A 27,379-nucleotide genomic window follows, 5' to 3' on the forward strand; every position below is an offset into this window, starting at 1 on the left:
CGGTCTCCGGGAGGATACCGCGGCGGCACCGGGATCCGGCGGAGTACGCTCGGCGGCTGTAGGCTTGGGCTTTCGGCGGCGAAATTCGGTGGGTGCAGGCGGAAGGGCCGGGGCTGGCGGCGCGGCATCTCCGCGAGCTAGGGTGGGTTCTGGGTGCTTGCGGCCGTGACGGAAGTGACCTAGGGAGGGGGATGGGAGCGCCTGGCGGGGCCGCACCGAGACCTGGGTGGCTGGCTGCGCCCCCGCCACAAGTGCCCACGCCAGGCCCAGGTGCCGCCTGGCTGTGTCCCTGGGAATTGGCAGGGTGGGGAGGGGGTCGCGGCTGGCGGTAAGCGGGGACCCTGGGGGCTGTCGTTGCCAGGGCGAGCAGAAGTGGCACCCAGTGGACCCCTAAAAGTCGCCGTAGTGAGAAAAACAAAAACAAAATATGCAGGCAGCCAGACACCCGTCCCCCCACTCCGGCCGGGAAGCTTCGGCTCCCCGGCCGCTTGCCCCCCAGGGTTGTGTTCCGGTGAGCTCTCCAGTCCAGTCAGCCCAGTGACACCACGATCAGCCCAAATCCATAGCCCGGTCCCAGAGGCCGCTACACGCCGAGCCCGGGAGTTTGCGGGGAACTCCAAGGGAGGATCCTTCGAGAAAGAGTATGGCCGTATCCGGTGACTTGGCCAGAATCTGGCTCCCTACCCAAGCCCTTTGCCAGCCGCGTGACCTTGCACAGCTTACTTTTGGGCCTCAGTTTCCTCAGAGCAAATAGCTGAGTTAATATTATTGACCTAAATCTATTTTTGTATTTTTCCTCCTTATTTCAAAGGGTTTGCCAGTGCAGCTTTCTGCACACAATCCCACACAATTCCAGGGACCCCAGAGGACAGGGTCTATTAAAAACAGGAACCTAAAAACTGGGTGGAGTAGGATGGAACACAAGTGAGTTAAATCCATAGACAGCAGAGGGGAGACTAAGCAGAGCAGAAGGATAGGAGACTGTTGTTGTGTTCCCTCCGTGGATTCCGACTGTTAGTGGCCCCATGTGACAGAGTAGAACTGCCCCATAGGGTTTCATAGGCTGTAATCTTTTAAGGGAGCAAATTGCTACTAGCTCTTTCTCCCATGGAGAAAGCTGAGTGCTTGACCATTGTGCACCGGGGCTTCTTGGAGACTGTATAGGGGGTGTGGAAACCTTAGACCCCACTCTCCCTGGGGACGTAGGAGGGAGGAGGAAAATGCTGCTCCCTACTCCTGGACTCCAGTAGAAGGAAGACAGTGCCTCCAGGCCCAGGGTAGTGTGGGAGAGTGAGTCCCTCAGTTAAGGACCCTGGAGGCCTGAGAGGGAGTAGCTAGAGACCAGTGGGAGATGAGTGATTTGGGGGTTCTTCAGGGAACATGGGATGAATAGACCAGATGGATGTGAATTGAACTTTGCTTAGTGGGCCAAGCTCAACCCCTTCCCCAGGCACTAGGAAGGTCAGTAGACTGGCACTGGGAAAAGGACCATAGCCCAGGCCCCACATCCCTCCAGCTGACCCAATGGAGATCTGCATATCCACTGGGAAGGGGAGGTTGTGGGGCTCAGAGAGAGACCTAGCACCTTTTGATCCCTAAGTGCCCACTACCAAAGGAGAATGCAGCTGAAACACATTCTATATTCTATATGACTGCATCTAGGTGGATCAGTAGATTCAGAAAGAAGGTGGAGAGGCCTGGAAGGGTGCCTGGTTCAGTAAAGGACACTTTCTTATTCTTCACAACTTCATTTCCTTTAATAGATAATTGTTCCCTATTTGTACTGGTGATGATTGACCTAGGGCCCTTGAGCCTTGAGAAGAAAGGGGCTTTCCCAAAGAGAGAGTTTGAGGTGTACTGGAGAAAAGTGATTTCCACCCTAACCTTTTTGGGCACTTGATCTAGAGCTGGGGGCACTCTTGGGTGGAAAGATGCAGATCGCATATCTTGGTGCATCACAGGCTTGGTGGAGGTGACACAGGGCAGACACAGCCCTGACTCCCCTTGATGTTGTTAGGACAACGCTGTTTTCAAACTGGTCAGGTGATAAGGAGTAGAAGCCCTTTGGCTCCAGGAGGGAAACTGCCTATCTGGTGCTGGTTCAGCAGCTTGGGCAGAGGCCAAGCTCCTTTTTCCCTTTGTAGACAAGTTCTTTTTTTCCTTCCCCAGCCGCTGTACCTGTGAGTTAGAATAAGAAGTTATACACATTTTAGGGGTGAAGGATGTTTTATATTACTATTGGCAGTTGGATTAAGTGGAACAGAGACCAAGTTTCAGGGGAGCCTTGGGTCCTTAAATGGCATGGGTATCCTGTATTGTAGAAAGTTGGAAGTTACTTCCTGGTCAAATAAGTAGGGGCAACCTTTGCCTTTCTAGAGACCCTGGGTGGTGCAAATGGTTAACACCCTTCGCTGCTAACCAAAAGCTTAGAAGTTCGAGTCCACTTAGAGGTGCCTCGGAAGACAGGCCTGGTGATCTACTCTGAAAAAATCAGTCCTTGAATACCCTGTGGCACACAGTTCTACTCTCATACGCATGGGTCACCATGAGTTGAAATCAACTCGACGCCTGGACTAGTTTTTGTCTTTTGAAGTTACAGAATCTTCAGGACATCACTAGAGCCTCCTCTAAAATGGCTTGGTTAATCAGGGAGGTGCAGAGCCCTTGCAGCTCAGCCTTTCTGGGCCTAGGGTAGTGGTCAAAAGGGAAAACACCTTTTCTATTCGCAAGTAGAATATGTATCTCCACAATCTCACCTCACTTTTAAGAAGCAAAGAGATTTTCGACCAAAATTTTACATGCATTCAGAACCATCGACTAATTGGCAGAGGCTGCCTTGACTCCATTTCCCAGAAGGGAAGTATGGCACCGACTCATGGTTGGTGAATCTGACTCAGAGAAGGAACAATATCTGTTCTTTGAATACTTTTACTAGGAAGGTTTCTGTTTTGCGGTGCTGGCTATGCGTTTAGAAACTATACATTCATTGTAGATGGTGTTTGCAAATCATAGAGCTGGAAGAGAAAGAAGGGGAGATAGGCAATGGATGACAAAATTAGGAAATCAGTATATATCCCCCCACTCCAGCTTTGTCCACCAAAAGGTTCTAGAACCAGCGTTGCTCCAGAAGCAACAGACAGACCTATCACCTTGATTTTGATTTCTGAATGCCACTTCTCACTAAAATCAGAGCTCCTTGAAGAAATGGCTGTTTCCAGGTCTGGGGTAGGGAAAGTATAGAAGTACACCTGGAGCATCTTGCATCACAGAGCAAGGAAATCCTTGAAGACTAATAGGGTCCCATCTAAAGGATTGGAAACCCCAGTGACGTAGTGGTTAAGTGCTACAGCTGCTAATCAAAGGGTTGGAAGTTGGAATCCGCTAGGCGCTCCTTGGAAACTCTATGGGGAAGTTGGAAGTTACTTCCTGGCCGAATAAGTAGGGGCTCCCTTTTGTCTTTGTGGAGACCCTGGGTGGTACAAATGGTTAACACCCTTGGCTGCTTTTTATAAAGTAACTCCAGCTAATTGATGTAGAAAAAAATGAATAGAATTATAAATTGACCATGATGTAACTCCACTGTGATAACTGATACATGATGACATCATGAAGGGTGCTCAGTCATCCTTGGATCATCAGCGATTCTAACTAAAACCCATGGGTGAAAGGGTATTGGTGAAGAGGATAGTCACATGGTATCAAATTGAAGTATTATCCCATAGATTACTTACAAATTACAAAAAGGAAAGAGTTGCAAACAGTAATGAAGAGATCTGGCAGTTGCCATCTTAAACAACAAAGAGGTCAAGCTTGGCATCAAGTCCTGACATTATATGCCTTTAGACGAGGTATGGTGAATTTACCTAACATCACCTATGGAGTGGTCTTGCCAAAATGTTTGACCCAACTCTAGTCGTGAGAATAAAAGTTAGATGAATCCGGGATGTAGAACATTCTGCAGGAAAACTAGCCTGGACCTTTGAAAGGATTCAACCTCTTTAAGAGTGGAGGGAACAGGGGCAGGACTGGCAAAGAATGGGGAAGATAAAAGAGATAGAACGGTCAAATTGCATGGTTGTGTAGAATATCCCTTGTCCTGGGGAAATGTTATATAATGGACTGATATATTTAGAGGTGAGGAGTCACAATGTCTGTCGCCTGTTTTTGAGAATTTGGCGCAAGAACAGGATTAGAAATATATGAGGTTGAACTATATGAAATTAGAATTTTTATAGCTTATCTTCTCTTGGTTTATGCCCTCGTTTTGCACACTCCATGACCCCCTAAGAAAGGGGGCATGGGAGGTGAATGTTAAGTCCTTGCATGGCTGTAACCCACCCTACTTTGAGTGGAGTTTTTTTTTTTTTTTTTTTTAGGAGGTATAGGAACCAAATTCTATTACATTTTTAGACTTTTAAACAATCCTCATGTGTTTAGCCTCACAGCTCATCCCCAGCTTCCACTTCACCAGGTGCCTCTAAGTCTTAGGCTTGTCTGGGGTTTGCAGGGTGATTGGGCTCACTCTTCATGGTGGCGCCTGTCTGCAGGCATCAGATTTCACTTCCTCTGCTCTACTATGTCAGGTACCACTCCTGTGCCTGCTTTTTGTCTTCCTGAGGGGCACTGGTGTCTCCTGTCTACCCCTCTTGTCTTTGTTAATTCTCCTGTGTAGTTTTGTACTTTTTATTACTTTGTATCAATCCATAAACTTATTTAATGTTTAAATGTTTAAGAAATTATATAACTTGCATCATACTGCACTTACCCTTTTTCACTTGTGTTTTAGAACTTTATATTGGTACATAGAGTTCACTCATCTTGCATGCACAATGTATTTATCCAGTGAGAGACAGGTACCTTATGCTTTTTTTTCTACTTCTCACAGCGCTGCAGTAAATATCCTTGTATTTTTCAGACATTCAAAAGAGTTTCTGTAGGGAAAAAGCAGAAGTAGAACTAGGTATTGACAAAGTGCTCTCCAACGTGGTTGTACCAGTTTATACTCCAGCATATGAGTGTTCCTGTTCCTCATATGTACCAACACTAGATATTCTCAAACTTTAGTTTTTGCCAGTGTGATGAGTTGAAATTGTATATCTGTTTTAATTTTCATTTCATGATCAGGAATTCAAATTCAGTTCTTTTCTGTTTGTTTTTGTTGATGGTCAGCGTTAGTGTTTGTGCATTTCAATGTGTTTATAAATAGCTATAACTCCACAAAGAGTTCTTTAGAGCCTAATCTAGGTATCTGTACTACTCTTTAACAATATGTAATTTGTAATTTTCTAAATTTCAGAATGCTTGTGAGATATAGGAAACCCTGGTAGCGTACTGGTTAAGTGCTATGGCTGCTAACCAAAGGGTCGGCAGTTCAAACCCGCCAGGCGCTCCTTGGAAACTCTATGGGGCAGTTCTACTCTGTCCTATAGGGTCGCTATGAGTCGGAATCGACTTGAAGGCACTGGGTTTGGTTTTTTTTTTTTTTTTTTGGTTTTTGTGAGATATAGGTTCTGGTAGTTTCAATCTTCCACTTTACAGATGAGAAAACTGAGGCATCTGCAACTGTATGACATTGTTGAAGTACTCAGGTAATTTTAGTGGAATTTCTCCTAGAATTTGATCTCCTCACAGTTACCCACCCCTCTTCAGGTGTGTGCATTCAGGGCTTGCCCTTGGTTTCTTCTCAAGCTTTAGTTTCCCTCGCTTATAAAACAGAAGCTTTATGTTTTAAGACCTAAGGTCCATTCCAAGGAGTCCTGGTGGCTGTTAACAGATACGTTCAAACTTACCAGTCACTCCCAACCCTCCAGCCGCTCCCCTGGAGAAAGGTGTGGCAGTCTGCTTCCCTGAAGATTACAGCCTTGGAAGCTCCATGGGGCAGTTCTACTTTGTCCTCTATAGGATTGCTATGAGTTGTTTTGATTTGGTTGATAAGGTCCATTCCACCATGAATGTTTTATGAATGCTTGGCGGTGGGAAGGACACATGGCCTGCAGTCTTGGCTCAGTTTATATATCAAGATAACCTAGAGTAGCAGCAAGCATGGGGGGAGGAGGATGGGAACAGATAACACCAAGATGGTAAACTGACCTAGCATACAGCACTGTGAACAATTAGATATTCTGTGCCAGGAGACCCTGCTGAGCCTGCTCTTCTCCCATGACCCTCTGACCTGCAAGCCTGGATGTGGTCAGAGTGTGCTCACATGGAGACTGGTCACATTGGTTCCTGGCTTTTCAAGCCCTGAGGAGGGTGGTGCCAGCCCAGAGCTTCTGCCACTGTAGGTTTTGGGGCTTCTGTTAAACTGCATCAGGGTGCTGAGGGCCACCTGCCACCCATTCTAGATCTAACCCTACAGATGTTTAAGAAGTGCTTTGTTTTGGCAGTGAAGATAGCAGAATAAATTATTTGAGGCCTTGTCACTAATAGTAGGGTGACCATGATTTTTCACCCAAACTGGGATAGTTTTGAGAATAAATATAATAATCACTCTGGGAGAGCAGCAGTGAACCGGTACCATCCTGTGCATGCTGAGATGGACATCCACCTTCCCAGTCAGTGAGAAGTGGTTTTCCTGATGGTGGCTCATTGGTAAGTGGTGCCAGTTCTGAGCCAGGCCACCTGAAAGAACATCTCATCCTATCTTCACACAGCCTTGTTCCCCAAGAGAGGAAAATTGGACTAGGCTCGAAACATGAGGCCTTTCTGTCACTTACTTTTGTGTTTTCTAATGCCTTGGCTGCCCCATTACTAAGGCAGCAGGGAGGTGTAATCTAGCCTGCAATGGAATTAGGAAGCTTGTGTGCCCCTGCAAACTGAGAGGCATGAAACAATCATCTCATTAAGCCTCAGAGGATCTCTAAAAGCTTTTATACAGTAGGCCCAAGGCTCTTTAGTATCCTGGCAATAAACCCATTTTAGAAACCCAGACATAGAGGTGTATTGCCCCCTTCCAGCATCACAATAAGTCGGTATCACAACTAGTGAGCAAAGTTGGTGAGCAAAAGCTTCCAGAATTTTGGACTGTCAGTCCAAATTGTCTTCTATCTCACCAACAATACAAATTTTTTCAACTGTCGAAAGCTTTCCTAGGGCCTGTTCTTTTAAGCCTAACATAGTAATTTCCTTCTGTTTGTAGCATATGGGGTTGCTGTGGCAATGTAAGCAATGTTCTGTTTGTGGGTGTTGTAGCTCTACAGTTCCCAGGCAGTGTGGGACTTTAAGTCTAGTAGGCCAGTTGCGCTCAATGTGGTGAACTTACTGGTTTCTTTTGGACAGATGATTGGCAGGTGGGTAACACCGGAAGTACCTGTGACTAGCCTAAAAAGGTAAAGTGGCCTGGGACTTTCTCACTCCTTCTTCTGGTTCCCTTGGAGCTGCAGTGTTGGCCTCTGAGTGCTGGCCTCCGAGTGCTTTTTCTACGTCATGCAATGGTTTCTTGGGGGTAGTCAGCCGCAAGGAGCCTGGCTCCAGGGGATTGATAGCCATCCTTATAGCTTTAAGGAGACAGATGAGGCTAATGACTGAGAACCTGTTTTGTTGTTGTTGTTTTAATTCTCAGGTTATAAACTTGGTTTATTATACAAAAAAAAAAAAAATCAAGAATATCCTTTGTATTAGTGTTCTAACCAGTTGCCATGCAGTAGACCTTGACTCATGGTGACCCCACGTGCTCCGTAGTGTTTTCAGTAGCTGATTTTTCGGAAGTAGATTGCCAGGCCTATCTTTCAAGGTGCCTCTGGTCTGTCCTATAGGGTCGCTATGAGTCAGAATGGACATGACGGCACTGGGTTGGGTTTGGTTTTTTTTTCTGGGTGGACTTGGCCTCCAACCTTTCAGTTAACAGCAATTTGTACCACCCCAGGACTCTGTTAGTTTCCTAATGCTGCTATAACGGAAAGTACCACAAATTGGATAGCTTATAAGAACAGAAATTTATTGTCTCACAGTTCTGGAAGCTAGGAGTTTGAATTCAGAGCATTAGCAGACGTGCTTTCTCTGTTCACTCTAGGGGAAGAGCCTTCTTCTAGCTTCTGGTAGCCCTGGGCTTTCCTTGGTTTGTAGATGGATCTGCACATGACAGCCCTTTCTGTCTAACTCCGTATCTCTTATCTTTTACAAGGACAGCACTCAGATTAGGACCCACCCTACTCTGGTATGACTTCTTGTGAGTTTAACTGATAACATCTACAAAGACCCCATCTTAGTCATCTAGTGCTGCTATAACAGAAATACCACAAGTGGATGACTTTAACACAAAAATTTATTCTCTCACAGTCTAGTAAGCTGGAGGTGCGAATTCAGGGTGCCAGCTCCAGAGGAAGGCTTTCTTTGTAGGCTCTGTGGGGAAGGTCCTCACCATCAATCTTCCCTGGTTGAGGAGCTTCTCAGTGCAGGGACCCTGGGTCCAAAGGATGCGCTATTCTCCTGGCTCTTGTTTCTTGGTGATATGAGGTCCCTATGTCTCTCTGCTGGCTTCTCTCTTTTATATCTCAACAGAGGTTGATTTAAAACACAGCCTAATCTTGTAGATTGAGTCATTAACATAACTACCACTAAACCTCATTAACATCATAGAGGTAGGATTTACAACACATAGGAAAATCACATCAGATCACAAAATGGTTGACAGTCACACAATAGCAATCCTGTAGGACAGAGTAGAACTGCCCCATAGGGTTTCCAAAGGAGCAACTGGTGGATTGGAACTGCCAACCTTTTGGTTAGCAGCCATATCACTTAACCCCTGCACCACCAGGGCTCCTTATCTAGCTTAGTGGCAGCCAATACCAATTCTGTGTCATTAAGGATGCCAGGACTCAAAGCCTCTGGTGGGCTTGGCATTAATTCTACTACTTTGCTCATTCCATCTTCTTCCAGTGTTTCAAGGTCCACATTTGTCCCCAGAATGACTTCAAGGTAGCTTGGGAAACAGTTCTGCTTTGAGGGTAGGGTGTTTTAGTTAATAGTATCACCGGGCCACAGAATCTTTATCTTGGTTGACATACAATGACAACACTGTAGAAGAATTTCAATGGAACATGCTTTTAGAAAAACAAATATAAATCATTAAGTCCTGTCAGAGTTTAGAAAAGAGGGAGGTGAAGAGAGCGTATTTTTTAGCTAGAGATTAGTTTGGAAAAGGACCAGAGGGGTATGGTGGAACTCAGGTCTCCTGGGAAGCCCAGTTAACCAAGGACTGGAAGTAGCATCTGCCTACAGCTTGTTCTTTCCACCAGCCCACACCCGAAAGGCGGTCTGGTGACTTGCAAGTATTCTTATCCTTTTTGGACCCCTCCTCCCGACTCGACGGCACTGGGCTTTCTTTCCTCATGAAATAAGGACTTTCTGTTCATTCTCTCCTGTACTTAAAGAATAACGTACAGAATTGAGAAATAAAAAGGAAGTGTTTACCCAGACAAGGGGAAGCGAAAGCTAGTTCCTGTTTCATGGTTAAGGACTGGCTTGTTAATGGCACAGGGAAATGAACATGCCAGTGTTTCCATACTAGTCCCTCCTTCCTTGGAAAAATTAGCAAATGCAAAGTTTAAGTGAGTGGTGTTGCTAAAAATAAGACAGGCAAACTGAGTGCTTATTTGCCCAGAAGACAAGTTTATATAACACTTGGAGGCCCTGTGAGTCAGCTGACACATGGACATGTGAGTCACAGCCTCTGGGATGAATCAGTGAGAATAGAAAGGTTAATTTTTTTTTAAGCAGAAAGACATCAGGGAAGACTCTTGGTGGCTAGGGAAAAGATTAGAAATGAATTTGGGAAAATGTTAAAACAAATGTTATTTTATCAACTTGGTGACTCAAGTTGTTTGGTAGCACTAGCTACTATTTTTCCTAACAGAAAACTTTGAAATATAATAACATGTTCATTGTTTTAAAAAAGAAATAGTATACAGTAAAAAAGTCTCTCAGCCTCAGTTGCTACTTTTGTGTATTTTTCTTGCTGTTTTGCATGTAGTGACAGAAACAAATCTACATGTATATTGCTTAATAGGCTCATACATTTTCCATTATTCATCTGCAACTTGCTATTTTTCCACTTAACAGTAATCTTGGGCATTTTTACTTTACCAATACAATATGGTTTACCTCAACTACTTCATTTTTAAGGGGGCAGTTCTACAGGGTCGCTATGAGTCGGCATTGACTCGATGGCACTGGGTTTTTTTTTTTTTTTGGTATTGTATTCTTTTATATAACCATTTACCATATCTTAACAATTACTGTGATATTAGGCACTAGCTTTGTTTCCTGTCTTTTATAATATAAAGAAATTTTTAGCGAACATTCTTGTGCCTGTATCTTTGCATTTTGGGGGTAGCATTTTTTTTTTTATATCTTTAGGATAAATTTCTAAATTTTAGATTGCTGAGTCAAAGGGCATGAATATTTAAAAATTGGTAAGAGATTGCCAAAAAAGGCCTCTCTATTTTTTTTTTTAGGGCTGTACCTACCACTAGGTACTCATCACTGGTACCCAGGTATCTGTTTCCCAACATCCTAACCACCACCGAGAAATATCAAACTGCCCAGCCTTTGTCAATCTGATATAAGATAAATATCTCCCTTTATCTGCATTTCCCTGAGGTTTCATATCTTTAATCTATGTGGACCATTTATAGTTATTTTTCCATAAATTCACTACATATAACTTTTTGCCATTTTTCTAGTATACTGTTTTTATTTTTTTGTTTTTTAAGAGCCCTTTTTATGTTAAAGAAACTAAATCTTAAATGTATTGCTTTTTTTCAGTTTGTCTTTTTTTTTTAATCTATTTTTAATGAATATGATTGTAATCAAACTTTTTTCCCTTAAGGCTTTGCTTTATGTTGATTTTATGCTTTCCTCACTTCAATATTATGTTTTAGAAAGTACATTTATTTTCTTCATAAGACTTTAGTTTTTACCTAGATGTTTGATCCACGTGGTGCCTTTTGTATGCAAGGAGTCAAATGCAAAGCTGCAGCCTTACTTCCCCCCCACCACCCCCAAATTGATACCCAGTTGTCCTGGCACCATCTATTGAAAAAATCTGGTCATTTCCCTATTGCCTTTACCACATACACGGAATCTCTGCACATGGGATATGTTTCTGAGAATGGTCTGACTGTTCCTGGGCCAGCATCTCCTTGGGGTTTTATAACATACTTTGCTATCCCAGAGAGCCAGGATTCTTTTAGTGCTCTGTTCAAGAATTGTCTTGCTATTGTCACACATTTATTCTTCCAAGTGAATTGTTGCTTAAGCCTTTTGTTTAAAATTTTCCTCAAATGTAGTTCACTAAGTACAAGACATTGTACTAAGCACTGGTGTATATATCACCTTCCTTGAACCCTCCCAGCAGCCCTTTGAGGAGATAGCCCCATTTCAGTGTTGGTGTGAGTACCTGGAGGTCAAGGATAGCATATTCTTGGACAGGATATTCCTGCCCATGCCCTTTCCCACCCTGTGGGTATCTCACTTGGCCCTATGGGTATGGCCACCAATAAACAATAAACATTCCTTGCTTCTGTTAAAACCAAAACCCAGTGCCGTCGAGTCGATTCCGACTCATAGCGACCCTATAGGACTGAGTAGAACTGCCCCACAGAGTTCCAAGGAGTGCCTGGTGGATTCGAACTGCCAACCCTTTGGTCAGAGTTGCTTTATTAGAAGGGTGATTCAGAGGCTGAACTGGAAACCACTGGTCTCCTGACTTCAAGGCAGTCGAAGATCAAAAGGCCATGGTTTTGGTGTGATGGTTTCACTTCTCCCATGCCTCATCCTGAAGTAGAAGCAGAACTTTTGGCTAACTGGAAAAGCCAGGAGAAAATTCTGGAAGACTTGTGCCGCTAGACAAATCAGTTTCTCTTCCCTGGTCTCTATTGTAGTTAGCACGCCCTTAGTTTATGTTGGTTTGGTTTTGCTTACTTTGTATCGAAAATGTAGTACTTGAAGTTTGTTCTTTCTTTTACATTTTTCCTATCCAATTGGGCATCGACTTAGGACTTAGTCACACTGACAGACTATTTACTCATTGGGAGCACTAATTTAGGAAAAATCTCTAAAACTTTGTTCTATAAAGCCATGGAAAGGCAGTTTTAAAACAGTGAAAAGGACATTGGATTTAATTTAGTCTGAAGATCTGGTCTTATTCAGGATATATTTACTGATATCTACTCTTTGGTAGGCCCTGGGTTTATGGCAGATAATAGCAAGATAGCTATGGTCCTCACAGAGCGCACTAGATAGCTGGGCAACAAACCGTCTAGTGACTGTGGTAGTCTTATGGCCTAAGGCAAGTTATTTTACCTCAAAGTCTCACTCTGCAAAAAATGGGAGTGATAAAAATAATAAGTAATAAAGAATATTTTAAAGAAATAATTTAAAATTTAGAGTTATTGCAAGGAATAATATTAGCTATGCTAGCCACAATACTTAGTATAATGCTTAACATACCAGACAGTGCTCACTGAAAGACTTATCAAAAGGGACCCTCAGACAAACCAGTTGCTTTTTTTTTTACTGCTCATTACTCAGGGAAATCCCAGGCCTCTGGCCTTTTGAGTTTACCTGGCAGAAGGTGAATGTAGGAAAGCTTATGTGACTTGTCCTAAATCTTGTTTTTTTTTTTTTTTTTTTTTTTTGAGGTCCTGGATTTCTTGTTTTTAACATAAGAAACATTATGCCCTCTTAGTACCTTAAAAGTTTTCTCAGCTGTGAAATGGGCTAGTCTGTACCTGCCAGGTGTGGGAATCTGCATCAGAAGGACTCAGGGCCCCATTAATGGCTATGACTAGTTATGGCCTGTCACAAATTGGGGCCTGCAGAAGTGGGAGTCTGCTGCTTTACAGTGCAGAGTAGGGGTTTAAAATGGGCCTGCCTAGGCCTGAATCCTGGCTCCACGCTTACTAGTAGTTTGTTCTTGGGCAGATCACTCAACCTCTCTGTCCTGTTTCCCCATCTATATAAAATGGGGGTACTGTACTTGTCAGGATATTATGAGGGTCAAATGAGATGATAATATGTACTGAGTTGGCATGGTGCCTGATACATAGTAAATGTAAACCAGCTTCTCCTGTTGTTATTATTTTGAGGCTTTATCCTGTTGTGACAGTGTGGGCTGGTTTGCTACGGTGAAGTAAAGGCAACCCAGAGGAGGCCGACCTCTACAAAAAGTGGTCAGGGTCTGGGCTTCAGAACCAGGGATCAGCCTCAGGTTCACACTGTGATCCCTTAGGCCCCGAAACTACAGTTCAAGGAAGCCAAGTTTGGGTGAGGGCTGGTGCCCCTCATCAGCTGAATGAATGAGGTGGCTGCTGCTTCTCTGGCCTGATCAGCACCTGACTGCTTTCCGTGTTGAGGGACACAAAGGTTGGAGCCTGACCTGACCCAAGGGGTTAGCTGCCGCCACCCTGGGTGTGCCACACACCATGTGGCTCTCACAGAGTCTACAGCCTCCCTGCTGTAGGCTTCAGATCACGTTATGTTTTCAAACTCTGGAAGATGAATGTGCTGCCTAATGGAATTTTCGGCTGCCTGGGAGGGGCTGAGCAGCCAGGAGTGATACCCTGGAGACTCCAGCTTCATGCTCCACTGGCCTGAAGCTAGAGTGGGGCTTCAGTGCTTGCAACACAGCTACTTGGATTTCCCTCTGCTGGCCCACGGCCCCCTTTGTGTGGAGGAAAAGCTGCACACAGCCAGATGTGCCAGGGCCATAGCTCAGGACAGTGAGGAACGGGAGGGCTAACGGACTTGCACAAGGGAGCGGGTGGCAGAGCCTAGACAAGAACATGGTCTTCTGATTGCTGGTCATGTGATTGTTCCTGGCATCAGAACCATATGCCTCTAAGATGGTGCCTTGATATTGAGCACTTTAACCAAGTGAAGGAGAAATGTCCTGATGTCCTATGTCCTTTTTTTTCCTAGGTAAATCCAAGACCCAGCTTCCAAAATGTGGCAGCTCTTGGCCACCCTCTGCTGCCTGGTGGTGCTGACCAGTGCCCAGAGCAGACTGTATTTCAAGCCCCTGTCCGATGAGCTGGTCAACCATGTCAACAAACTTAACACTACATGGCAGGTGGGTTGTGGGGTGTTTCTCCCTGTGTAAGCCCTACCTACAGGCTGGTCTGTCCACTCTTGACTCCTGAGTGAGTTGGCTGCAGCTGTGGCCCACAGGACATTCCTCCTGCATATTTGGAAAATGGCCCTGATTCAGACTCACAGAGGCTCAGGACCATGCCCACCACTGCTCCTGTCTCCTCCACTCTGTATGTATATGCGCATCTGTCTGTCTGTCTGTGGGGGAATAAAAAACTTCAGAAGTGTTCACAACCTGGTAGATCCTGTAAAGTACCACACCAACATGAAAAGTATAGTTTATATATATAATCAGTCCTCGATTCTGCCCAGCACTGAGACCTGGGATTGTGGGAACCAAGAAATGATAAATAAGATGTGCTCAGCATTGGGGGAGGGTTTCTCTTATAGTTAGCAAATGGTAGCAGGTTAGAGAAGACACCTACTGGTCTGAGAGCTGAACTCTCCCAACAAGGGCTCTAAGCCGGCCTGAGTAAGGGCTGCTTGACCTCAGTCTATGGGCCTGCTCTGTGGGGTAGCCTTATCCCATTTGCCCTGCTGGGCTGGACAGGGCCTCTGGACTTGACTGAGTCAGTCCTTGTCTGTGGGCAACATGTACACAGTCATTTACTCCTTTCCTTAGAAAACACTTCCTCCTATTGGTGGTTAACTGCCACAGGGCTCTTTTTCAGGCTGGACACAACTTCTACGATGTGGATATGAGCTATGTGAAGAGACTGTGTGGCACCCTGCTGAATGGACCCAAGCTGCCCCAGAGGTGAGTGCTTGCTCCCTGGGGAGGATGCGCTGCTCTGCCTGAGCCACTGTGACATGTTTTTTGGAGAGTGGGAAAGAGAGAAGGCCTCCCTGGGCATTCGTAGGTCTCACTTCCCCCAAAGCTGTAGAGACACTACTTGAGGTATAGAGCTCAGCCTCAATGCCAGTGTTTTCTGTTGAACTTCTTCAGGTTAATTTAGAAGCCTGGTGGGAAGGGCCCCAGGTATGAAAGACTGGGTCTGGCTCTGCGAGATCTGGATGGACTCCATCTGAAATAATTTTTTTTTTAATTGAAGAAAACCCATATGATCTATCATTAGTGTTTTATTTTTATAGGAAGCTCTGTAGTGGGCATTTTCATGCAGATATAACTTTCTCAGGAAGTATTTGAAATGTCCAGCAGTGCAGATAGAATAGCTTAGTTATGGCACATTGCTATATACACTATGATAAAGACATTAAAAATTATGTGAAGAACCTGGGAAGATGTTTATGAATGGGGGGTGAGGAAGGGGAAGCAAGAAACATTATTATCTGTACCCTGTGGCTAAAACTCTTAGAAAATATACATAAAATAAGTCTAGAAAGATATACATAAAATGATAAGTTATACTGAGCAGCAGCATTATGTTCCAAGGCGAATAATATCCCTGCAGAACTGTTCTTCTGCATTCCTTTTTTGTGCCTCACTTCCTTTCTTAGTGGTGGCCCAGCCCACAGTCAGCTGTTCTTAAACTAAGTGAACTTTGCTGGGATGAGGGGAGTGAGTTATAAGAGCTTATAATGAAGACTGTCCTTTATCCAGAGTTCACTTGGCTGAGGAAATGGATCTTCCTGAAAACTTTGATGCCCGTGAAAACTGGCCAAACTGTCCAACCATTAAAGAGATCAGAGACCAGGGTTCCTGTGGCTCTTGTTGGGTAAGGCTTGCTAGCTGAGGAGGGCAGCTGGTGGGAACACACTGGGGAGTAATCATGGGATTTGGGGTGGGATCAGCTGTGACTAGGCAAGTTACATAAACTTTCTGAGTCTCAGTTTCTATCAGTGTGAAAATAATCATGAACCCTATGGTCATGAAGTTATTGTAAGGATTACGAGGAATAATAGATGTGAAAAGAACCTTGTAGATTGTAAGCCTCGTGTATATTAGTTGTTAAGCTGTTTTCAGTTCTCTATTTGACACCATCTCCTAGTCCAGCAGTGAATACCATTCTGCTCCATGCGGAAGTGTTCCATCTGTATCAACAAACTGTCTTTTTATATTTAAAAAAAAAACTGCATGTTTCAGAAATGATCCAAGTAACCAGGTAGAGGTTTGGGGTAGATTGGTCTCTTGCCTAAGCTTGAGCCCCTTACCCTCCCTAACCTCATATTGGGAAAAACTAGCCACCAGGAACGTGCCCACTGTGGTCCTCTAAGGTGATAGCTGCAGTATGTGTTGTCCGTCTTCTCATGAGGTCCACAGTTGAGAAATGGTGGTTTCTTACCTGGGTGGGGGTTGTTCCTGCAGGCATTTGGGGCTGTGGAGGCCATTTCTGACCGGGTCTGCATTCACACCAATGGGAATGTCAATGTGGAGGTGTCTGCGGAGGACCTGCTTACCTGCTGTCACATGGAGTGTGGGGATGGGTGAGTTTGAGGCAGCACCTTCCACCAAGGAGGTCCAGAGACCCCTAGGAATGGCACTTGGAGGCTGTTAGGCCCAGGCCTCCATAGTTGGAGAATTTGTGGAAAATGACATTGAGGGCTACCTTGGAAGAAGAGTGGTACTCTCCCTTTGAGAGCCTAAACACCTTTTCAGGTTGGAAGATGTATCTTTCTTATCTGAGACGGCATGGAGACCTGGGGCGTTTGGAAGCAGGCCCTAGTGTGGCTGTTGCTTTCTGGGAGATACCTGAAGCCAGGCTGGCCCCACAGAGCTGTAGGTGGGCAATAGGGTCCTGGGAAAACAGGTAGTCTCAGAAAATTTGGTTAAATTTCTGATCCCTGCCTGGTTTCTGAAATCACTGGTTTGGTTTTCTGCAGTTAAGCATGGTGGGTCTCCAGATTGGTCATACAGAACTGAATCCCTACCTCATGTATCTGTCTGCCTCTGCTAATGTCTGTCATTGATTATAGATAGAACAGTGGTTCTCAATCTTAGTGCAGATTAGAAATACCTGGGTGTTTTTTTTTTTTAAAAATATGATGCTTGGGGCCATTACCCCTAAACAAACTAAATCAAAATCATTAGCATTACCCAGGGAATTCCATTATGCCACCCGGTTCTAGAAAGATGGACACATAGTGTAAACGTGAGTGAATATGTGAGCCCTTCTGTCTTCTTGAGGATCTCAGTAGGTGGGGGTGGCTTAGCTGATTCCCTGGAAGAAGTGAGAATATCCAGGGGAGGATAAACTGGGGTTCATCGGGGTTTGGGAAGGTTTATTGGGGTTTGAGAGTACTATTACTGAAGGCAGTGGTGGATCTTGGAGCCACCATAGGGCCTTGGGTACCAGCTCTGGGGAGCCTCTAGAGCTTCTCTCACAGTGAATTTAATGAATGGCTCTTTTCTTAGCTGCAATGGAGGCTTTCCTGCTGGAGCTTGGAACTTTTGGACCAAGAAAGGCCTGGTTTCTGGTGGCCTCTATGACTCCCATGTAGGTGAGTATCTGCTGTCTGTCCATATCTGAACAGATGGGTTTTATAAGCAGTGTGTAATACTGGTTTCATTTTCCTTTAACATAGCTTTATACAGTGAAGGTTAAGGGTTGAGGGCAAGAATACTGAGCTAAAAAATAGGGCAGAAAGACAACCCAGTCTTTCCTATAGCAGAAGTTGCAACAGGTGGAAGAAAAGTGTCAGTGTTACAGATCAAAGGGTAATTAACGTTCATACTATCTCTTGCCCCAGTTCTTCAGCCTGGCCTATGGAGGCCTCTCTGTAGGGGCTGTAGGCTGACCGCCACCTTTCTTTTTGGTCCCAAATAGGCTGCAGACCCTACTCCATTCCTCCATGTGAACACCATGTCAATGGCTCCCGGCCCCCATGCAAGGGAGAAGGAGGAGAGACTCCCAAGTGTAGCAAGACCTGTGAGCCTGGCTATTCCCCATCCTACAAAGAAGACAAGCACTACGGTAAGATGGGACCCTGGCTACAAGTACACCGAGACCCATGAATCTGATGGCGTTGTTCCTTAGGCCAAACGAAAGAAGAGAGCAGGACAGTTAAATCTTATAGTCAATGAACACCAGGATAGAGAAAGGAGGGGTAATGCTTCTCTTGCCAGAGGCCTGTCCCCACTCTGAATTCAGCCTCAGGAATGTTGTCTTAGAACCATAGAACTTCAGAGCTGGAAGACCAAATCCCTCATTTTACAAGGGAGTAATCTGTCCTAGAATATTTCTGGGGTACCACTCTGGCCTATTTCCAGCACCTCATACTCACTATGCTCCGTACTGCAGAGCTTTTGCATATGCTGCCCACTTCTAATCATCCTCCAGAGCTAGCTCAGTCACTGGTTTTCAGGGAAGACTTCCCTGACTCCCCTGGCTCCCCTGGCTGGGCACAGCCTCTTGTGTGCATGATCTTTTCCTAGAGGCCCACAGTGACTCAGTGAATGATAGAACTGCAGGAGCCATGACTCACCCCAGCCTGGCCTATTTAATTTTCCAGGATATAGTTCCTACGGTGTCCCTTCTTCTGAGCAGGAGATCATGGCTGAGATCTACAAAAATGGCCCAGTAGAGGGAGCCTTCTCTGTGTATACAGACTTCCTGGTGTATAAGTCTGGTATGTATTGATGCCTGATGGTGCCTGTTGGGGAGGACTGGGCTCAGTACCGAGATGGATGCAGGTGGGCCAACAAGAACCTTCATCAGGCCCTTTCTTTGGGGGAAGGGGAAAAAGGGGCTTTTCACGTGGGTCTCATCGTTCCTTTGAACATCAGTCAGAATCTGACCCCTGACAATCTTTATAGTCATTGCTCTCAGCAACTTTTCTACCTGCTATGCCCTGTTGCTCTCATTCATACCTTCTGCACATGCTATTCCACATACTATGCCTGTACTTTTTCTACTTGGCCAAGTCCTACTCATCCCTTAAAACCCAGCTCAAATATCTTCTCCGTGGAGCCTTTTCTGACTTCCCTGGCATTTGGTTACTCCTGCCTCTGCCTCCATTACTTTATCAGCATGTTTACATTATAACTGTTGGTTTGATGTGTCTTTATTCATCTTTGTCTTTGACAGCCTAGCATCATGCCTAACACATAAAAAAATAGTGGATGAATAAACATGGAGAACCTTGCTGTGTGTGATGCTGTAGGGATTCAAACCTAAGAAATTGTACAGTCCCTGTCCGCTAGAGCTGTCTTGTTAGGTGCTATCGAGTCAATTTCAACCCACAGTAACCCCATATGACAGTAGAACTCTAGGCTGTAGTCTTTACGGGAGCAGATCGCCAGGTCTTTCTCCCGTGGAACCACTGAGTGGGTTTGAACTGCCAACCTTTTGGTTAGCAGCCAACTGCTTAACCATTATGCCAGCTAGAGCTCCTGTAGCGCTGTCTTCAAAAACCAAACCTGTTGCCATTGAGTCAATTTCTGACTCACAGCAACCCTATAGGACAGAATAGAACTGAATCCCTTATTTCATATTAACTGACTTTATCTCATAGACATTCTGCTATGTTGAAAAATCTAAAGCTCTCAACTCTTATGAAACAAGGATTGAACAAAGGAAGAAAAAATATTATAAGGATGACAGTTCTTAAAGTGATAAAGTCAACCAGGGGACAGCCTGATTAACCAGCCCTCTAAGCACGTTAGCCAGTCTCTTTCTCTATCAGTTAATATTGGCTGCTGCTAACTGAGCCTTTCCCTTAATTCATTTCTCCAGTTTGTTCCCTGGAGCAGAAATTAAAAAACTTTTTAAGCTATAGAACCCTTCTAACAAATACAATCTTACATGGAATCCCAGTGTATAAAACAGATAATTGACAATTTATTAATATTAAATTTATTTCTTAAATTAGAATTTACAAATTTGTTTAAAATTAGCCAGTGAGCACACATTTTGCTGGACTCCATTTAAATATTTACTCAACACATTTGGGTGTCCTGGGCTTTTAAAAATATATCTAAATAATAGAAATACGGATCTAATGTTTGTGAGTAGCCCGAGAGCCTTCTCATGGAACCACAGAGTTCTATAGGACCCAGTTTGCAAACAACTGGTCTAGTGCTTTTCATGTACAAGGCCTATTAGTCCCTATTGGAACTCGTTTCTCCTAACTGAAGGGTGGACACATGAGTTGGATGATGCTGTAGGAGATAGGCAGTTGCCGTGACTCTGTCTGAACGCAGTTTTTCCTTTCTCAGGAGTGTACCAGCATGTAACTGGAGAAGAGGTGGGAGGCCATGCCATCCGCATCCTGGGTTGGGGAGTGGAGAATGGCACACCCTACTGGCTGGCTGCCAACTCCTGGAATACTGACTGGGGTGACAATGGTGAGTGGTAGCTCCCTTCCTGCTAAGAATACATTAAGATTTCTTAACCCTTTCTAGCTTTTTATGAGCCAGAACATAGTGGCCATTTTGGTCTTCCCTTCCCTACCTGCTGCATAGCTACAAGCCCTGGGCCTACGGCTTAGGTGATAGTTGGGGTTTCCCTTTGCCAAAAAGACAGTCCCTGATCCTGAGAGAGGGTGGTATGGGGCCAAGACGCAACCTTACATAGCTTGTCTACTACAATTCATCATCCACACCAGATGAGACTACTGCCATGGAGAGTGACTTGGGGTAGAATAGAAACAGTGTCTGTGTGGCTGTCTTGTCGTTTTGCTGAGGGCTGGCTTAATGAATGAACAAGAGAAATTGACAGAACTCCCTGGGGCTGGGATTGGTTACTTACTCCGCTAGATCTCTTACAGATGAATCTGAATATGTTGACAAAGGTCAAAACCCAAGATACACTTTAAAAGCACCTTTTTTCTTTTCTAGGCTTCTTTAAAATCCTCAGAGGACAGGATCACTGTGGAATCGAATCAGAAATCGTGGCAGGAATCCCACGTACTGACCAATACTGGAAAAAGATCTAATCGGCCGTGGCCCTACCCAACCAGCCCTGGGGGAGTTTCCCCCTAAATATAGCCATCTGGGCTGGGAATGGGAGGCAAGGGAGTGGGAATGTCTTTTGAGTTCAGATAAGATATAAGAGGTTTTAGACAGTGGCAGGTATGCTTCAGGGCCTGAAGGACTGGATTGGGTCAACCTTGTGTCTACTATTGGAGCTGATCTTTTCTGGAGTAGACAGAGCTGTCTTCCGTGGAAGACAAATCCAAATCCTGGCTACCTCCCAGCCTGTTCAGTGGACTGATCCTCACAATGCAAACAGACCACTGCTGAAAGCAAAGTGGGCCCTTTCCCCATAGACTAGTGCTGTAGGTAGTGCCTGCTGTTCCACCTCTTGATGTTCCAACTCTTGCTGCAGTGACCCTCCACCCTCTCCCCTCCAGCGCATTTCCAGGGAGCAAGACAGTGAGGACCTAAAGGGTTTGACTTCTGGTTTTCCAAAGGAATGGAAAGTGTAATTTCTAAGCAAGTATCTTTCTAGAATAGGTTGAGAGGAGAGGTGGTGGGGGCAGCCATTTGAAGCCATATTCTCGCACGGGTTCTGTATCTATTGAGCTTTGCAGTGTTACAAAATTTCTCTGGTTTTTTCTGTGGCATGATTCTTCTTTAATAGAAATTTTATTTTTAATGCACCTCAACTGATCATGTGAATGAACAGTTTTAAGTTAAAGGAGCTGTGCTAGTTTTATAGACTGTCTCCTGGTGGTGTGGTGTAAAACTGGGTGGTCATGATTTGACTGACTGATACCTCTAATACCATGGTGAAACTAGTTTCAGAGAAACCAGTGTTTACTTTTTTTTTAAATCACTGCTAACCCTATCAGTTTAACAAGGAATGGAATAACTGTGCCAATAAAAGGTTTCTACTTCAAATTGAAGTTTGCTTCCTGGTGGTATCTGAAGGGAAACGCTGGTGGCGTAGTGGTTAAGTGCTACAGCTGTTAACCAAAAGGTCTGCAGTTCGAATCCACCAGGCACTCCTTTGAAACTATGGGGCAGTTCTGCTCTGTCCTATAAGGTCGCTATGAGTCGGAATCAACCCGACGGCAATGGGTTTGGTTTTGGTTTGGTATCTGAAAGATAATTCATCACTACCTGTACACTCGTAACTGCTGCCTGTCCTTCTCTCCAAGAAGGAAAATCTGTTCTTCAGATGGTCTCTAAATTCTGGTGGGATATACACAAGGTCATACTTTGGCTCTCCTGACTTGCTCTGATTTTCTTCAGTTTCAAGTTGAACTTACATATGAGCAGTTGATGGTCTGTTCCACAGCTGGCCCCTGGCCTTGTTCTGACTGATGATATTGAGCTTTTCCATTATCTCTTTCCACAGATGTAGTTGATTTGATTCCTGTGTGTTTCATCTGGCAAGGTCCATCGGTATAGTCAACATTTATATCGGTGAAAAAAGGTATTTGCAATGAAGAAGTCGTTGGTCTTGCAAAGTTCTGTCATTCGATCTCCAGTATTATTTCTGTCACCAAGGCCATATTTTCCAACTACGGATCATTCTTCCTTTCCAACTTCTGCATTCCAATCACCAGTAATTATCAGTGCATCCTGATTGCATGTTCAATTTCAGATTACAGAAGCTGATAAAAATCTTCCATTTCTTCATCTTTGGCCTTAGTGGTTGGTGTGTAAATTTGAATAATAGTCGTATTAACTGGTCTTCCTTGTAGGAGTATGGATATTATCCTATCACTGACAGCCTTGTACTTCAGGATAGATTTTGAAATGTTCTTTTTGACGATGAATTGCAACACCATTCCTCTTCAAGTTGTCATTCCCAGCATAGTAGCCCATATGATTGTTTGATTCAAAACAGCCAATACCAGTCCATTTCAGCTCACTAATGCCTAGGAGATTGGTTTATGCGTTCCATTTCATTTTTGACAATTTCCAATTTTCCAAGATTCATACTTTGTACGATCCATATTCCAATTATTAATGGATCTTTGCAGCTATTTCTCCTCATTTTGAGTCATGCCACATCAGCAAAAGAGGGTCCCAAAAGCATTACTCCATTCACGTCATTAAGGTTGACTCTACTTTGAGGAGGCAGCTCTTCCCCAGTAGTCTTTTGAGTGCTTTCCAACCCTGGGGGGGCTCATCTTTTGCCACTATATCAGACAGTGTTCCACTGCTATTCATAAGGTTTTCACTGGCTAATTCTTTTCAGAAGTAGACTGCCAGATCCTCTTCCTAGTCTGTCTTAGTTTAGAAGCTTAGCTGAAACCTGTCCTCCATGGGTGACCCTGCTGGTATTTGCATACTGGTGGCAACTCCATGAGAGCCAAAGTATGACTTTGAGTATATCCCACCTGAATTTAGAGACCATCTCAAGAATAGATTTGATGCATTGAACACTAATGACTGAAGACAAGTTGTGGAATGACATCAAGGACATCATACATGAAGAAAGCAAGAGGTCATTAAAAAGGCAGAAAAGAAAGAAAAGACCATGATGGATGTCAGAGGAGACTCTGAAACTTGCTCTTGAACATTATGCAGCTAAAGCAAAAGGAAGAAATGATAAAGTAAAGAAATGGAAGAGTTCAAAGGGCAGCTCAAGAAGACAAAGTATTATAATGACATGTGCAAAGAGCTAGAGCTAGAAAACCAAAAGGGAAGAATACACTCAGCATTTCTTAAGCCGAAAGAACGGAAGAAAAAATTCAAGCCTCAAGTTGCAATAGTGAAGGATTCTATGGGGAAAATATTAAACAATGCAGGAAGCATCAAAAGAAGAAAGAATACACAGAGTCATTATACCAAAAAGAATTAGTCGACGTTTTCCAAAGGAAGAAGTCCAAGCTGCACTGAAGGCACTGGAGAAAAACAAGGCTCCAGGAATTGATGGAATATCAATTGAACTGCTTCAATAGACGGATGCAGCGCTGGAAGTGCTCACTCGTCTATGCTAAGAAATTTGGAAGACAGCTCCCTGGCCAACTGACTGGAAGAGGTCCATATTTATGCCTATTCCCAAGAAAAGTGATCCAACTGAAAGCGAAAATTACAGAACAGTATCACACACAAGCAAAATTTTGCTGAAGACCATTCAAAAGCGGCTGTAGCAGTATATCAACAGGGAACTACCAGAAATTCAGGCCAGATGCAGAAGAGGATGTGGAACCACGGATATCACTGCTGATGTCAGATGGATCCTGGCTGAAAGCAGACAATACCAGAAGGATATTTACCTGTGTTCTATTGACTATGCAAAGGCATTCAACTGTGTGGATCATAACAAATTATGGATAACATTGGAAGAATGGGAATTCCAGAATACTTAATTGTGCTCATGAGGAACCTGTACATAGATCATAGTTGTTCAGACAGAACAAGGGGATACTCAGTGGTTTAAAGTCAGAAAAGGTGTACGTCAGGGTTGTATCCTTTCACCATAACTATTCAATCTGTATGCTTAGCAAATAATCTGAGAAGCTGGACTAATGAAGAAGAACAGGGCATCAAGATTGGAGGAAGAGTCATTAACAACCTGCGTTATGCAGGTGATGCAACCTTGCTTGCTGAAAGTGAAGAGGACTTGAGGCGTACATACTGATGAAGATCAAAGACCACAGCCTTCAGTATGGATTACACCTCAGCATAAAACAAAAATCCTCACAACTGGACAAATAAGCAACATCATGATAAATGGAGAAAAGACTGAAGTTGTCAAGGATTTCATTTTATTTGGATGCACAGTCAACACCCATGGAAGCAGCAGTCAGGAAATAAAAAGACACATTGCATTGGGCAAATCAGCTGTAAAGGACCTCTTTAAAGTGTTGAAAAGCAAAGATGTCACATTGAAGACTAAGGTGTGCCTGACCCAAGCCATGGTATTTTTGGTCACCTCATATGCATGCAAAAGCTGGACAGTGAATATGGAAGACGGAAGAAGAATCAATGCATTTGAATTATGGTGTTGGCGGAGAATATTGAATATACCACGGACTGCCAGAGAAATGAACAAATCTGTCTTGGAAGTACAGCCTGAATGCTCCTTAGAAGGGAGAATGGCAAGACTTCATCTTACGTACTTTGGACATGTTGTCAGGAGGGATCAGTCCCTGGAGAAGGACATCAGGCTTGGTAAAGTACAGGGTCAGCAGAAAAGAGAAAGACCCTCAGTGAGATGGATTGACAGTGGCTGCAACAGTGGGCTCAAGCATAACAACGACTATTAAGGATGGTGCAGGACCGGGCAGTGTTTCGTTCTGTGGTACGTAGCATCGCTATGAGTCGGAACCAACTCAACAGCACCTAACAGCAACAACAAGAAGGAAACGTGTTCTCCTAGATCTAGGGACTCTTCCAACTACTTTCAGGGATGTCTTGTCTCAACTGAGTGGAGCAAATACCTAATTTTAACTTCTCTCTGCCCCAACAATATTTTCAAACCATGGCTCTTAGTTCCCTGTGTTCTCATCAATGCTTCTCTGTAAATCCATCCCTTGAACTGTGCCCAAGCCTTGATGAGTTCTGCCCCTGCTTGATTTAAAGAGATTAAGAACACAGTTGTGCTTGTTTTCTTACCAGCCATAAAGCAGGAACAATTCACCCAAGGATTCTGCTTACAAAATTTCCACGTATCAAAGATGTCATTCTATTAGAGGACCAGATTTCCCTGGGTGCTCTCAAGTGTTGGTACAGGAGTGGAGCCACAGTCTGTATACAGTATTTGCAGAGTGTCTTATTTCACTTCGATTTACATTGCTGGTTAAAAACTATTACCTTGTATAGCCCTAGTTAGGAATTTTAAATAATGAAGTACACCAGTTGTAACTTGAGGAGATAGAGGAAACTAGAAGAATCAGCACTCATTCTACTGCCCAGAGTTGGGCTAGCTCTTTCGAAAAGCAAAAGTTTGGCTTCATATGTGAGTCACAGGAATCAGAAGTTTCAAATAAGCTCTAAATACCTGGTGAACATTTGTAGGAAAAATGTGTGGAAGTCATTAAAAAAAAAGACCAAACCCATTGCCATCAAATTGATTCGAACTCATAGCAACCCTGTAGGACAGAGTAGAATTGCCCCATAGGTTTCCAGGACTGTAATCTGTACAGATGCAGACTGCCATATCTTTCTCCCGTGGAGCAGCTGGTAGGTTTGAACTGCCAACCTTTCAGTTAGCAGCCAAGCACTGTGACACCAGGTCTCCTTGAAAGTTACCACAGTACTTAGGAAATACTTAACAGTTACCAAAGCTGCAAATTTGTAACCACTTTAATCTTACAGTTTTCAACTAGACTAAATAACCTCAGTGAAGTTCTGACAGTTCTACCTGCTCCCAACACTAAGTTGAATAATTCCATTTCTATTCTACTTTCCCCCATCTCTATCACGTGCCCACCTGAAATTTTATCCTCACCCCGAAATACCAAAATGAATTGTTGGGTGTCTTCACACTTCGCTTAAGGAGGCTTTGTTAGAAAAACCATCTTGCAATGTTTATGACTGGGACAGATTTTAATGCTTTAAAAAAAAAAAAAAAATTTAGTAAACCTCAAATTAACCCATTTATTATTAACCCAAGTCTCATCACCTCCCTCCAGGTGACACGGACAAGCTTAAGTTTGAACTTAACCGCCCCTGGAATCTCAAGTTTCTAGTTGGTTCAGACCCTTACTCAAAGGAAAAAGGGTGTGCTGCATGTGCAAGTTCCAACTAGTTGCCAGGAGCCCCCAAAATGTGGAAATGGAGATCACACTCTTGCTCTTATCTGTTATAATTACTTATCTTAAAGCCCTAGATTCAGTTGGGTTAGACACTCCTCTGAGGAAAACTTAGAAAAATACTTGTTTTCTATCAGTAGAAATCAAACAGACTATGCAGGGAATGCTATAAATTATTAAGAGCAAAGTAGAGGGTAAAGTTGCAATATTTAGCAAATAAAAAATAAAAACTGGATGCCCAGTTAAATTTCAGATAGGTAATCTTAGTATGAGTGTGCCCTGTGCAATATTTGGGACATTAAAGAAAAAAAAACATTCCCATCAAGTCAATTCCAATTCAGCGACCCCTACAGGACTACGTAGAACTGCCCCATATGGTTTCCAAGGAGCGGCTGGTGGATTGGAACTGCCGACTTTTTGGTTAACAGCCATAGCTCTTAACCTCTGCGCTACCAGGGCTCCATTTGAGACACTTTAAAAAATTTTTGTTATTTATCTAAAATTCAAATTTAACCGTACATCCTGTATGTTATCTGGCAACCTTGGTAAATGAGGTAGGGTACAGGGAAAACAATCTTTCAAACAGTTCAAGAGTGAGAACAAAAGCTAAAACCTTTGCCTAAGTCAGTAACAATAAACACAGCTTTATACTGGAAGGGACCTAAGAGATCACCACTATGTTGTACCATGTAGTAAGTGAACTGAACTTTGGCACAACTAACCCTTAGAA

At 43.9% G+C, this 27,379-nt stretch overlaps 1 protein-coding gene across 1 annotated transcript; it reads left to right on the top strand.

Moving 5' to 3' along the window:
• CTSB (cathepsin B) lies at positions 1–21,840 on the top strand. Its single transcript, XM_049866436.1, has 10 exons — positions 1–88; positions 13,924–14,074; positions 14,766–14,851; positions 15,656–15,770; positions 16,361–16,479; positions 17,408–17,493; positions 17,820–17,966; positions 18,505–18,621; positions 20,210–20,338; positions 20,831–21,840. The coding sequence occupies exons 2-10, from the start codon at positions 13,949–13,951 to the stop codon at positions 20,926–20,928; spliced, it is 1,023 nt and encodes a 340-aa protein (XP_049722393.1). The 5' UTR covers positions 1–88; positions 13,924–13,948; the 3' UTR covers positions 20,929–21,840.
• The last annotated feature ends 5,539 nt before the right edge of the window (positions 21,841–27,379 follow it).

Source organism: Elephas maximus, chromosome 22 (genome assembly GCF_024166365.1).
Source record: "Elephas maximus indicus isolate mEleMax1 chromosome 22, mEleMax1 primary haplotype, whole genome shotgun sequence".
In the NCBI taxonomy this organism is placed as follows: Eukaryota; Metazoa; Chordata; class Mammalia; order Proboscidea; family Elephantidae; genus Elephas; species Elephas maximus.